This window comes from Castor canadensis, chromosome 13 (assembly GCF_047511655.1).
Source record: "Castor canadensis chromosome 13, mCasCan1.hap1v2, whole genome shotgun sequence".
In the NCBI taxonomy this organism is placed as follows: Eukaryota; Metazoa; Chordata; class Mammalia; order Rodentia; family Castoridae; genus Castor; species Castor canadensis.
In genome coordinates, this window is record NC_133398.1 from 684,819 (window position 1) to 699,180 (window position 14,362).

General features: G+C 55.8%; 2 protein-coding genes across 2 annotated transcripts; both read left to right on the forward strand.

Moving 5' to 3' along the window:
* Positions 1–76: 76 nt before the first annotated feature.
* Tmem203 (transmembrane protein 203) lies at positions 77–1,484 on the forward strand. Its single transcript, XM_020165240.2, has one exon. It carries the CDS (start codon positions 159–161, stop codon positions 567–569), a length of 411 nt encoding a protein of 136 aa, XP_020020829.1. The 5' UTR covers positions 77–158; the 3' UTR covers positions 570–1,484.
* A 3,543-nt stretch (positions 1,485–5,027) lies between these two features.
* On the forward strand, positions 5,028–13,934 carry Tprn (taperin). Its single transcript, XM_020165241.2, has 4 exons — positions 5,028–7,217; positions 12,817–13,051; positions 13,138–13,244; positions 13,356–13,934. Exons 1-4 carry the CDS (start codon positions 5,331–5,333, stop codon positions 13,416–13,418), a joined length of 2,292 nt encoding a protein of 763 aa, XP_020020830.2. The 5' UTR covers positions 5,028–5,330; the 3' UTR covers positions 13,419–13,934.
* Positions 13,935–14,362: the final 428 nt, after the last annotated feature.

A 14,362-nucleotide genomic window follows, 5' to 3' on the forward strand; every position in this document is an offset into this window, starting at 1 on the left:
ACGCCGGAGCTGGGAGCCCGGGCCAGCGAGGCCGCTCGCTGCCTTGCGCTCGCAGCGGCGGCGGCAGGCTCCGGCCAGGCCCGCGGACAGAGGGGGCGCGGCCCCGTGGTGGGCGCGCTCGGCCGGGCCCGGGCCCGGGCCCGCGCTCCGCCGGCGCGATGCTCTTCTCGCTGCGGGAACTGGTGCAGTGGCTGGGTTTCGCCACCTTCGAGATCTTTGTGCACCTGTTAGCCCTGTTGGTGTTCTCCGTGCTGCTGGCACTGCGAGTGGATGGCCTGGCTCCGGGCCTCTCCTGGTGGAACGTGTTCGTGCCCTTCTTTGCGGCTGACGGGCTCAGCACCTACTTCACCACCATCGTGTCCGTGCGCCTCTTCCAAGACGGGGAGAAGCGGCTGGCTGTGTTGCGCCTCTTCTGGGTTCTCACGGTACTTAGCCTCAAGTTCGTCTTTGAGATGCTGCTGTGCCAGAAGCTGGTGGAGCAGACTCGAGAGCTCTGGTTTGGCTTGATCACGTCTCCAGTCTTCATTCTCCTGCAGCTGCTCATGATCCGCGCCTGTCGCGTCAACTAGCCTCGCTCAGGGGCGGGAGAGGCAGCGGTGCACCTCTGGAGCTCTGAAGCGCCGGACCTCCAGCCCAGGCCCGGCTTGCGCCACACCGAAGGAGATGACTCCATCTGAAGGTGGTGCCTGCTTGTGCCCAGCTGACTGCCCAGCTTTCTCTGTGCCAGTCATGTCTGAGATTGTTTCCTCAGCAGGGCTTGAAAGAGCAGCCTTGATCCTTGAAATGTATTTGCTGTTATTCATGCTTTGAATAGCTAATCCTGAATTGAGGTTCTGAGGGCCTCAGGCCAGACAGTCTTGAACTCTGACATTGGAAACTGCGTGTTGGTAAAATATTCCAGTGGGCCCTGAGTATTTCCCATGGATCTTAGGGATGTACTCCTTTACAAAGTCAATAAAGCTGGACTCAGGGATTTTTTGTCTAGCCAGCAGCATTGACCTAATTGCTTACTAGTCCATCCATCCAGGCGCCTTCCTTAGGTGACTGAGATCTGAAAATGTAAGGTTGTTTCTATCTCCTCTCCTATGCCATGGGGGGAATGGCCCTTTCTTTATTCTAGCCAGGCAGAGACAGGTGAATGTCGAATAAGAGCATGGTTAGGACCTTATCTGGATAGATGCTACCTGAGGAAAGAAATCTGGTGTCAAGGCCTTGCTTGACTTCCTATCTCAGCATACTGTAGTTTCTCCAGCTTTTCTAACACCTTGTGACAGGCACCTTTAGTGCATCTGAGACAGATTTAGGCCTCCCTAAGGAACCAAAGCCAGAACAGCTGCTCTGATGCTCATGGGCATGGAGACCTACAAAGGGAAGCTTTGAACAACCCAGGTTTGTTGACATGAGGTTTTTGGTTTCATGCCAGTTAGATGCCAAATGAGAATATTTGCTGAGATGAAAATAAAATAAGAGAATGTTTGCCTGAATTGAGCACTGGTGCCTGTGCTTCTCCAGCTTTGAATCACATGAATACTGACACTCTCCCAGCCATGTGAAGTAATTAGTTACAGAGTTGGGGTTGTAGGTGGACCAAAAAGTGTGGGTAGAACATAATGGGTGGTGGGAACTACTTTTGGAGAATCCCTGTTTCTCGCTTTAGGAGATGGTTAACTTGTACCACACTCCCTAGGAGGTAGACCATGGTCTAAATCTGAGTTGAGCACTTGTTAAATAGTTTACATGACACCAAGGCCCTTGGCTTCTTGCCGGTATGTAGTTACTAGTAAGCCTTGAGCTCTGGTGCCCTGTAGAGCACCAATGGCAAATGGTTGCCTGAGGCCTGCTTTTTTGTTTAGTTTTGTTTCTTTTTGAGGCAGGGTCTCACTTTCCTCCTGCCTCAGCCTGTGCTGAGGAGGGATTACAGGTATCTGCAGCCACACCTGGCATATGAGGTATGTTTTTGTATGGCCCATAAGCTAAGGATGGTTTTAGATTTTTAAAGGAGTAAAAACAAAGATGATGCGGGCCCCGGGCAAATAGTTCTTGAGACACTATCTCAAAAAAAAAAAAAAAAACCATCAAAAAATAAGATGATGCCACAATGTCTTCCCAAGTGACTGTTAAAAAAACAAACTCTCCAGGGCCAGATGTGGTGGCATATGATCTGGAAGATGGTGGTTTGAGGCCAGCCCAGACAAAAAGGTTAGTGAAATTCCCATCAATCAGTAAAGCAGCCATGGTGGTGCACATCTGTAATCCCAGCTTTGAGGGAGGTGGGCTTGGGAAGTGGTTCAAGTAGTAGAGCACCTGCTTAGCAAGCATGAGGCCCTGAGTTCAAACTGTAGTACCACCAAAAAAAAAAAAAAGTGCTGATAGAAAAACCAGCTATGACACTGAAAATGTGGTATCTATACACAATGGAATTTTATGCAGCCATGAAGAAGAACGAAATGTTATCATTCGCTGGTAAATGGATGGAATTGGAGAACATCATTCTGAGTGAGGTTAGCCTGGCCCAAAAGACCAAAAATCGTATGTTCTCCCTCATATGTGGACATTAGATCAAGGGAAAACACAACAAGGGGATTGGACTATAAGCACATGATAAAAGCGAGAGCACACAAGGGAGGGGTGAGGATAGGTAAGACACCTAAAAAACTAGCTAGCATTTGTTGCCCTTAACACAGAGAAACTAAAGCAGATACCTTAAAGCAACTGAGGCCAATAGGAAAAGGGGACCAGGTACTAGAGAAAAGGTGAGATCAAAAAGAATTAACCTAGAAGGTAACACCCACGCACAGGAAATCAATGTGAGTCAATGCCCTGTATAGCTATCCTTATCTCAACCAGCAAAACCCCTTGTTCCTTCCTATTATTGCTTATACTCTCTCTACAACAAAATTAGAAATAAGGGCAAAATAGTTTCTGCTGGGTATTGAGGGGGGGGAGTGGGAGGGGGCGGAGTGGGTGGTAAGGGAGGGGGTGGGGGCAGGGGGGAGAAAGGAACCAAGCCTTGTATGCACATATGAATAATAAAAGAAAAATGAAAAAAAAAATTCACCTAACAGCAAAAAAAAAAAAAAAAAAAAAAACAGCTATGAGGGAGGTATAGGTAAGTGGTCCAGAGCAAAAAAGTAAAAATGTGACCTATCTGAAAAATAATTAAAAGCAAACAGGTCTGGAAGTGTGGCTCAAGTGGTAGAGCCCAGGCCTCGAAACCCTGAGGTCAAACCCCAGTTCCAAAAACAAAAAAGCCCTCCAAAAGAAGAACAACAAAAGGTAAACGTGTGACGAAGCAGATGTGGCATGCAGATTTCAGGGTCCCTCTGCCTCAGCACTTTGAGCTCTTTGGATTGGGTCATTCTTTATTGTGGGTGTAGGAGGGACTGAATTGAGGATGAGGATGTTCAGCGGTGTCACTGGACTGTTACCCACTTCATGCCACTTGCACCCTTGACTGATGACAACCAAAGGTTATCCCAACAGTGCCAAGTCCCCTGGGGGACAAAATTGTCTTCATTGAGATCTATTGGGCTAAAACACTTATTGTCTGATCATTGCGGAACACGTGTGCTAACCTCTGCACCAGCACAGAAGGTTGGCTAACTGTGTGAACTTTGTGCCTCCTTTGTCTAGGATGGTTGTTTAGTGTCAACCTTTGAGACACTGAGTTGGACATAGGGCTGGAAGTGTAGCTCAAATGGTAGAGTACCTGTGTAGCAAGCAGAGGCCCTGAGTTCAAACACGAGTGTCAAAAAAAAAAAAAAAAGAAATGTTTGATTTACCCCACAGCTACAAAAATGGCATAACTTTTGTCAAAGCAAGATGAAATCTGAACTTTGAAGTAGTTTTCTTTTGTAATGTTATTTTTAGATTTTGTGTTTTGGTAGCATGGAATTGGGCATGCTGCCATGCCCAAGTAAACTGTGGTAGTTTACTCCTATAGTCCCAGCACTCCTGAGGCTGAGGCAGGGGGATAGTTCCCAGACCACCTTGGGCTATATAACAGGACCCTGTCTCAAAAATAAAAAAAATGAGCAAAAGAGACTTCCTTTGGAAAGGTGATTTGAGGAGGAATCTGGAAGGCTGAAATCCAGTTTCTTTTCTCCAGCTTAGTGGAATGGGCAAGGGTGTAAGGCAGAGTTACGGTAGTGGCAGCTGCAGACTGCCGAGGGGCCTAGAAGCCAAGAAGGGGCACCTCTAGGCTAAAACCTGCTGTGTGTTTGGAGAGAGCCAGGTGCCATCGAAGCAGAGTCCCTGAAAGGCAGGTTATGTGGAGGCAGCAGTGCCAATACTGAGCCGGGTGCTGACTGCAGGTTAGGTGCCTCAGGATGGCTTCTCTGTCCCCCAATTTCCTGTTCCCATGGCTCCAAGCAATCTTACTGTGTGTCTGTGTGTTGGACCCTAGGCAGCCCTCCCCAGAGAAAGAAACCTCGGGCTTCTTCTTTTTTTTTTTTCATTTTTCTTTTATTATTTATATGTGCATACAAGGCTTGGTTCATTTCTCCCCGCTGCCCCCATCGGGCTTCTTCAAGACCTGTCAGCTGGGAGGCCCATGGATCTGTGCCCCGCCCCCAGCCTTGGAGGTGGGGGGCTAAAAATAAGGGGGGTTGCTGAGAGGTCGGATGCCTTCTGGGACCCATCTCTACTCTGGCTTTTGCGCTTTTCTGCATCAGAGCGTCCTAAACATGCAAGCGAGGCCCCTCCCGTGGTGCCTCCTCGAAGATTGGCCCTACGCAGGTGGATGCTGGGTGGGGCCGCGGTTGGCAAGGTGTGTCCAAGAGGGTCACACACACACAGACTGTGGCTGAGTCACAGATTTGCGAGCCCACAAAAACCGAGGTGCCCGAGAAACCGATCCTTAGGTTTGGGCGGGTCGAACCCCAGGTGGAAGGCCGGTGTAGCTTGCGCCCGTCCACAGGAGCGGGGAACAGGAGGGGTGAGTGCGGGCGCCCCAGGTCCCGCCAAGGTCACCCGGGGCTTAGGGCGCAGGGGTCCACCTGGCAGCGCCCCGGGCCCCGCCCAGAAGCGCCGGGAGCCCGGAGCGCAGAGGCGGAAGTAGGAGCCGTCAGGGAGTAGCGCGAGGGCTGGGGCGCCGAACATGGCCCAATGAGCCAGATGTAGGGCGGGGTCCAGGCGAGCGCTCTCCAGTCAGCAGGGCCGCTGGCCTCTCCGCCGGCTATACGCGGGGCGATGCGGCGCGGGGCGGGTCGAAGCGCGCTAGCCCAATGGGTGGTTGCCTGGGGGGGCGTGGCGCGAAGGCCGGCGCGCCCAGTGTAGGTCGCCGCTAGTCTGCCTGTCCGCGCCGTCCTGTCGGCGGCCGTATCCGCAGCATGGCCGGCCTGGGGCGTCCGAGCCCGGGGCCGCGCTCTGCGATGCCCGCCTGGAAGCGGGAGATTCTCGAGAGGAGGCGGGCCAAGCTGGCTGCCCTGGGTGCGGGCCCGGGGTCCGGCGCGGCGCCCGCGGGACCAACAGAGCGCCTGGTGCTGGCCGACAGCCTGGGCCCACTGCGGGAGAACCCGTTCATGAAGCTCGAGTCGGAGCGGCGGCGCGGGGCGCGACCAGCTCAGCAGCTGCTGGAGCTGTACCGCCGCGTGCCGGGCGTGCGCACCATCCGTGCAGACAACATCCTGATTATCGAGTCGGCGCCCGGCTTCCCTCCCGCCGAGCCGCCCGCCGCCGGCATCCGCGCCGCCGAGGTGGTGGTGTACGAGACGCCGCAGCCGGGCCGCGTCAGCCGCCTGCTGGAGAAGTTCGACCCGCCCGCCGCGCCGCGCCGCCGCGGGAGTCCCGAGCGCGCTCGCCCCGCGCCGCCGCAGCCACCGTCGCCGCTCCCCATGGCGCCCGCGCCCACCGCCCCGCGCGCACCTACCCACCGGCCCGCGGCTTCCGCTCCGCCGGGCCTCCCCGCTCCGCCCGCGCCCTCTGCTTCTCCTGCGCCCCCAACCACGCGCGCGGGCCAGCGCACCACCTGCTGCGAGCCGGGGCACCTCGGCGGCGGGCCGGACTCCGGGACCCGACGCAACGACTTCCTGCAGAAGACCGGCAGCAACTCCTTCACTGTCCACCCCCGGGGCCTGCACCGCGGCGCGGGCGCTCGCCCGCTCTCCAACGGGCCCGCGGCCTCCGAGCCCCGTGCCGGCCCTGCCAACGGGCTCGCGGGCTCCCCGCCTGTGCCCGGCGAGTGGAAGCCAAAGGTGGAGTCGGGGAAACCCTCCCTCCACCCGCCCCCCAGTCCCGGGACCCCGAGTGCCACTCCAGTCGCGTCCCCTACCTTGCCGGCGCCCAGCCCTGCCAGTGCCACTCCCAGCCAGCGCCAGTGGGTCTCCGCTGCTACCAGCGCCAATGATTCCTTCGAGATAAGGCCGGCCCCCAAGCCAGACCTGCAGACTATTCCCATGGGGGACCTCCAGGCCCGGGCCCTGGCCAGCCTCCGCGTGAACTCCCGCAATTCATTCCTGTTCATTCCCAAGCGCAAAGCTTCCGGGAACCCTCCTGCCGGGGGGAGGCAGTCAGCCGAGCTGCCAAAGAGAGAGGTGGACTGGGCCTCTCAGGGCCAGGAGCTCGGAGCCCAGCTGGTGTGTGGAGCTGAGGGTGCACCTGCCCTTGGGAGGAGCCCCTTGGGGACCCAGGTTCAGTGGGCAGTTAAGGAAGGCAACTGTCCCCGACCAGCCACTGCTCTCACAGATAGGGCTGTTAGATGGCAGAGACCATCCTCACCTCCCCCATTCCTTCCCGCCACTGCTGAAGCTGAGCCTGCTGAGGGCTTGGGGATTTCCAGCTTGGCCAAGAATGGCCAGGAGCCTGGGAGGCCAGGACTGCCTGTCACATTCATTGATGAGGTGGACTCAGAGGAGGAGGCACCCCCCCAAGAAGCCAAATTGCCCTGCTCAGGGGTTGGTGCAACTCCCCAGTACCATCTGCATCCTGCCAGACCCGGGCATACCTCAGAGCTCCAGCACCGAGGCAGCAATACCTTCACAGTGGTGCCTAAGAGGAAGCCAGGGGCCTTTCAAGAACCACACTTCAGTCAGACCAACGGGGAGCCCCAGCCACAGAAGCCCGAGGAAGAGGAGGCTGGTAGCCTCTCAGGACCCCATGCTGCCTTGGAGAACACCCTGAAGAAGCGCTACCCCACCGTGCATGAGATCGAGGTGATTGGTGGCTATCTCGCCCTGCAGAAGTCCTGCCTCACCAAGGCTGGCTCCTCAAGAAAGAAGGTCAGTAGTGGGGGCAGGGCAGTAGCAGAGCTGTGGATATAGTGTGAGCCCTGGTCCCAGGTCACCTGGCCTGGCAGAGGAGGCTTTCTACATGGACGAGAGGAGAACTGGGGCTTTGTGACTGTGCCAGATCCAGGGCCCTCACAGAGCCCTGATGGCTCAGGGCTGGCAGACAGCTGGGCCTGCTATGTACCTTGAAAAGCTGGAGGAGAGGACTGGCCAGGTAGTGCAGAACCTCCTGCCAGTTCTTGTGGACCCATTTGGAATCAGTTGGGCAGGCTTGTTCTGTTGTAGAGAAGCATTCTGGACCTGTTGACTGCCCTGGCTCTGGCTTTAAGGGTTGCCTGGTATGGTCCTGTAGAGCCCTGTCTTGTGCAGGTAGTCAGAGCCAGGAAGTAAAGAGGGTGGGGGGGGGGAGAAACCCAATGATATCCATGTATCTAGATCCCCACCTGGAGGTCAGCCTTGGTAGAGGGGGACAGCCTGTGAATCATTTGGAGAGGCTCTCATCTTCACAGAAGGCACAGAGCCCAAAGCTTGTCAGGCCCTGGCTTTGTGCAAGCATGGATTGAGCACTGAGGCTGTGTGCCAGCCTTGGGCAGAGAGACACAACTACAGCCATTCTGGGGCTCACAGCTGGCTAGGCAGGTGAGCCACACTTCCTGAACAGCTCTGGCTAGTGGCCTGGAACCCTCTGGGCACAAGAAAAGTGTTTCTCAGATTCTTCCTGGTTGTTCCAGGGTCTGGTTTGTCCCCTGGGGCAAATTCCAAGGCCAGTCCCACATGACTCTGTCAGCTGGTACAAGGCAGGTGTGTCTTTCCCTGGTACTGAGATGGCGCCTGAGGCGTCCACTCCAGAGGGCAGTAAGAGTGTAGGCTCCACCAGGCCACCTTTCCCTCTAGCCTCAATTTCCTTAAGGTATCAGGGTGGTGACTGTGCCTTGTGGCTCCCTGTAATGAGATCTGCCATCTTCTCTGTTTTGTTTTTCCTTTCTTTTCTACCTATCTTTGTATCTATCTGTTTATTTCTTGGCAATACTGAGGTTTTGAACTTGGGTTCTTATGCTTGGTATTTTGCTTCCTGTGGTAGGTTGGCCTTGGCATTGAGCCTCCTGCCTGTACCTTACTTCTCACCTTGGGGTAGTGCAGTAGCCCTCCTGCTGCCTCCATCTGGTATGTCAGGCATACATGATGAGCTCACTCTGTGTGTGTTGTGTTGGGGAGGGGATTCAGGGCTCTAATACCCTTTTGGTGTGACATGGGGCATATATCTCCCACTCTCACCCATGCTGTTTGCCCTGAGTCCTTGGTGCTGAGGCCAATCCAGCCCCGCCGCCAACCCCTCTTGTCTGCTCCTCCCTCCCTTACTTCCTGATTCTGATCTTGGCTACTATAAGGTGGTCCCTTCCTATGTTTGTCCCAAAAATAGACATGATGACAGCTCCCTCTTGTGGATGAGAAGACTGAGGTGTGAGAAGGCTGGGGCAGTAGCTGAGTTCAGGTTTCTGTTTCCAGAGCCCTGCCCCTAACCTGGGTTGCTCTTCCACTATGAACTTGGCTTCTTCCTGGGTCTTGAGGGCTGCTGCTGAGAGCAGCATTGGGGTCACTTATGGCTGGGCTGGAGTGAGAGAGCATGACCAGGCCCAAGGACTTGAACAAGGAGATGAACAAGTCATGGGAAGTGGGGTGGAGACTGAGAAGATGTCCTGGCCATCAGCCTTGTCCTCCCCCTAGTCTGTGCCAGCTTGAAGGGGTTGGGGGTCCAGATGGATAATGCCTGTTACGGCCAAGTGGCTTCAGCAGGACCCTCCTGGAGCAGCACAACCTGCTGGTTGTGATGTCCTGCCTGTGCATGCACCAGCTGCCTTGCCCAGCAAGAGCCAGAATGCCTGTGGGAGGGGACAGGGCATGAGGCTGCCCAGTCTTTCAGAGCAGTGTGCAGGATGGGGCCCTCATATGCTCCATCTTTTCCATTCCATCCCCACTGCCTGCAGCCTTTGAGCACCTCATGGTGAGGGGCAAAGGATGCTCCTTCTGGCTGCTCCTGCAGCCCTGGCTTTGACTTTGGCACCAAAGACTGGAGCTCCAGTCAGCCTTTGGTTGGGATATTTGCCTCCTTCTTCCTGGGGAAGTGAGTATCCTAGGGTACAGGGCCCAGAGGACCTTGGGACTGCTTGCTTTGGTTCCCTGACTGGGTGATCCCAGGGTCGTGGTGGAAGTGCTGTGGGTTTCCCAGGGGGCAGGTGAGGAGCACATCTTTTTTTGTTTATTTTCAGTACTGGGGCTTGAACTCAGGGCCTACATCTTGGGTCATTCCACCAGTCCTTTTTGTATTAGGTATTTTTGAGATAGGGTGTCTTGAACTATTAGCCCGGGCTGGCTTCGAGCTGCGATCTTTCTGATAAGAATTATAGGCGTGAGCCACCAGCACTCAGCTGAGGAGTGTAGTAGGCCATTTGGGCAGCAAATGTGTGTGGGGAGCCTGTCCTGAACTGGTAGCTTAGCAGAAGATGTCATGCCCTCATCTGGCCTCAGAGGGCTGAAGTCCTGCTCTGGATGGTGGGGTTAGCCACCCTGGACAGGGTTAGCAAAGGGTGTCCACCCTAGACTCAGGGCCGAGAGCTGTACTCAGTCTGCCTGACTGGAGGTGTGTGTTCAGCAGGGCCCTACCCCCAACTCCCCTATATACATTTGCCTGCTCCCCAACCTTCATGCAGTCCCCAGCCAAAGTTCCCTCAAGTGACAGGACACTAGACCAGGGCGCCCGACTGGGATGTCCACAGCTGCCTTCTCTGAGTCGGTTTCCATTTGTATTACCTGTTGGCAAAATGGACCGATGCCCTGCCTCTCCCTTCATAGCCAAGTTTCAGACTGACTGCTATAGGGTGTTGCAGCCACACACCCCTGCTGTTTTCCTGGCAGGTGGAGGTGTCCTTTCACCCCTCCTCACACCTGCCTCCCTCGGGACTGGGCGCTGTCAGGCTCTCATCTTTGTGGAGTACCACCTGTCCTGGCTCCTACCTGTCTGGCTGCTTCTTCCTCTCTCTACTTCCTGGTTCTCTGCCCCACCTGAGCATGTCAGTGTCCTCAGGGTTTGGTCCTTCACACCCAAGGCCTCCCACCCTCTCCTTCAGTGTAACCTTCACCCTACATTTTGTGGCTTGGTTGTGGCCCTTAACCTAGCTCCCATCTGTGGACCCGAGGTGTGGCCTCTCATCTGTTCTTCCTAGTGACACCACCTCCCACCAGCCTGGACTCTTGAACCTGGCTGGCACTCTTCCTGCCTTCCTATCCCCACAGGATGGAGCTCCACAGTCTCCTTTCACCTTTTATTTTCTTCTAGCCCTCGCTTCCCCAACCTTTCTCATGGGTGCCCCTATATGTTCTTCCTGGAGCTAGGGATCTCAGTGATGGCCTGGACCCTGCTCTAGGCAGTCTCCCCACTGGCAGAGGGTCTTCTCTGGGCTGGGGACTGAATTTGAGGGAGAAGGCAGCTGTGGACATTCCAGCTGGGTGGTCCTGGTCTAGTGTCGTTGTCACTTGAGGGAACTTTGGCTGGGGACTGCATGAGGGATGGGAAGCAGGCAAGTGTATGTAGGGGAGTTGGAGGGAGGGTCCGGCTGAACACACACCTCCACTCAGGCAGACTGAGTACAGCTATCAGCCCTGAGTCCAGGGTGGACGTCTTTTAGGTAACCCAAGCTGGGTGTGCACAGGCAGAGCAGGTTAAGAGAGAACAAAAGGGCCCTGTGAAAGCCAGAGATTCCACTGCCATCTGCCTGCCATGCTGGGTGCAATGGGCAAAGTCCTCCAGACAATGGTGACAGGGTGTATACAGCACCAGTCCCTGGCCACACTCCCCACCCATCCCATCTGTCAGCCTGGGTTCTGGAGGCTATGCTCCAGCCCTGGCAGCCTGAGTCACAAGGCGTCCTGTGACCCGTTGGCCTGTGTTTTGAGGGGGAGGAAGGCCTGTGAGGCCCATACACTAGCCCAGCAGAAGAGACAAGGAAGGCAAGGATGACTGGGCCCCAGCTGGGGCAGACAGTGGCCCATGAGCCTCCCCCCACCCCAGCCCAGCCAGGCTGTGCCAGGCTCAGTGCCCATGTGCACCCAACCTCCTTGCTAGGAGTTGGTCACGTGGACTAACGAGGGCATGCTAATCCGGGTCCTGGCAGCTGGTCTTTCCTGTGCTCTCAGCAGAGGGGGATGGGCCTAGAGGCAACCCTGTTCACTGCAGGGCCTTAGGGCAGGAGGCCCCAGCCTATCAGGCCCACCCTGCCTTGAGCTGCAATTGGGGTATCTGGGAGAACCAGGTGACACCCCAAGCTGGATGGCAGTGGGTGCCTGTGGCCTCAGGTGGCTACCTCCATCCTGGCCTCTGCCCTGCCCCAACTCCCATGGGACCATAGCTGGAGGATTGATTGGGCCTTGGGGGCAGGGCACCTTGCCTTCATATGGCAAGAGTGGACATCTTGCTCCTTGTTTGGTCTGACCCAGGTAGTTCCTGTCTGCTCGTATTTCTAACCACTCATCTGTGCAGGGGATGGGAGCAATAGCTGAGTGATCTGAGAGGTCTTTGTACCAGTATACTGAGATGGTGAAGCTAGCTAAAGCTCAAAGAGTGGCCCCTCCTCCAGCCCTGGGAGGTGACACTCACAGTGGGGAGGGGCCCAGTGTGGCAGAGAGCAGGAGGCAAAAGTGCCATTATTATGGACTTTGGCTCACAGGCAGGGCCTCCTGCACCTGATGGGCTCTTGCAGGTTCCCTGTGGCCATGCCAGTCTCCCTCTGCTGCCTCAGGGTGAGCCCGCCCTCTTACCAAGCGACTCTCCCATCCTCCTGGGCCTGGGCTGCCTCCATTCTTTACCTTCAGCTCCTTCCAAGGGAGGAGGGGGAACTTGAGCTGGCTGCTGGTGTACTGTGCCCAGGAGTTTAATATTTCGAGTCCCAGCAAGACTGCTCCCATCTGCTGCAGGCGGGTAGCTACTCATATTCATTACTGACCCATCAGGTCCAGGCCGGGCACAGCTGAGCAGGCCTGGGGGAGCTCAGCAGTGATGGGAGTTGAGTCCCCACCCCGCAAGGCCCAGGTGGCAAATAGGAAGATCCTGACCAAAGGTCCCCACAGCCCTCTGCTCCTCCCTGCCCCTTCTGCCTCTCAGAAACAGCAGCCTAGGCCACTAGGAGAGGAGAGAATTTGCTTGGATATGAAATTGTGGAGCCTATGAGGTGGGGGTCACCGATGGGGTCACTAGTACCCCATGCTGTATGGAAGTGGGACTTCTCATTTGGCCTGTAAAATGGGTAATGGTGCCACCTTTCCAGCTGCCAGTCCCTCAAGGGGCCCTTGGCAATGTGGTGGTCTTGCTCAGCAGGACCATCCAAGATTGTTCAGGTACCCAGTAGACCAGGACATGAACATGGCTTTAGAAGCTGCTGCAGGCCAAGGGTGGAGGGAATGGGTGGGGCTTGCAGCTCCAGGGTAGAGGGGTCTTTTCCCTCACCTCAGAGTCTCTGAAGGGCTGATGGTGATGATCCCAGCATCACTGTGCTTACCCCAGCTGCGGGGTCCCTGCTGATGTGTCTCTTACTCCCAGATGAAGATCTCCTTCAATGACAAGAGCCTGCAGACAACATTTGAGTATCCTTCTGAGAGCTCCCTGGTGCAGGAGGAAGAGGCAGAGGAGGAAGAGGAGGAGGAGGAAGGGGAGGAGGGAGAAGAGGAAGAGGAGCAGCCCAGCTCAGAGAAGCCCTTTGCCCTCTTCCTGCCCCGGGCCACATTTGTGAGCAGCGTGGGGCCTGAGAACCCCCGGCTGCCAGATGGCAGCTCAGGTGAGTGCCCATCTGTTGGGATGGGTAGCGTGAGAGGAAGTGGAGCCTGGGCCACATATCCATGGCCTGTGCTTCTTGGCTCACAGGCCTGTCCAGCTATACTCCAAAACACTCCATGGCCTTCAGCAAGTGGCAGGAGCAGACGCTGATGCAAGCTCCAAGTGAAGTGGAACCACCACTGAAGGAGATCATGGTGAGCCGGGCAGAGCAGGGGGTGGATACCCACAACAAGAGCTGTCGGTTGGGAGGAGGGAGGCTAATGACTGGACAGGCCCCAATGATTACATTTTGTCTTTTTTCTCAGCTCACACCTGCCAGTCAGAATGATCTTTCAGACTTCCGCAGTGAGCCAGCCCTCTATTTCTGAGCCCCTCCCGCCCCCCAGTGGTGCTAGGACGGCCAAGTCTGAGCCACTAGGATGGTGGTTCTGAGAGCCAGGCAGGGCTCTCTCATTCTGCACCCTTTTCTACCTGGCTGTGCTCCACTCTTCTTTCCTACATGTGGCCTGCCATTGCAGCCAGGTCTACCTGATCTGTTTGTAGGGTCCAAGGGAAAATGGAGGTGGGAAACTGCCTGGGGCCAGGGTGGGGGTGCGGGTGTCGAGGTCCATTCATAGTGGCCTATCTGTGACCAGGTGAGGGCCTGAGCAGATTCTGCACCAGATTGCTCTCTGTCCTGCCACCGAGTCTGTTTCCCAGCCCACCTTCTGTGCCATCTGTTGCTAGGCATGTCTGGGGTGGGGGCTGTTCTTTGCAGGCCTCCAAGCATGTTCCTCCCCACCCCTGCAATTCTACCACGGTGGAACTTGGCCTACCATTTGTGATAGATGGCAGGTTTTTTCTTGCCTCTGTTGGACTTAATAAAACTGCACTGGACAAGGCTGCCTCTGCCTCTCCTGTATGATCCTCAGGGCATGAGATGAGGAGCCAGCTTGGGCACCTGTGTCAAGGAGTATGAGAAGTCACCCTATCTGTCTTCCTTGCATCTTGAGGTCTTGCTGGTCCAGGTGCTTGCCCCCACCACAAAGCTGGCACTGGGAGGTGGGAGCTGAGCTTACTGTCTAGGGTCTGGAATTCCTTGACATAGGGGTCTAGACCCCAGGTAGAAGGGTAAGCGTTGCAGTTAGGTCTGAATAACGTTGCCAAGAGGCCAGGAGTCATGGAAGAAATCAAGAGCAGGGCACAATATGCTACATAGAAGTGAAGGTGGGTAGAGCCTTGGGGATCTTGTCTCATCTGGCTTAGAAGCCCCTTGATACAGGTGTTTGAAGCAAGGCTTTGGTAGCTCACTGCTCCCAAGAGGTTAGCTACT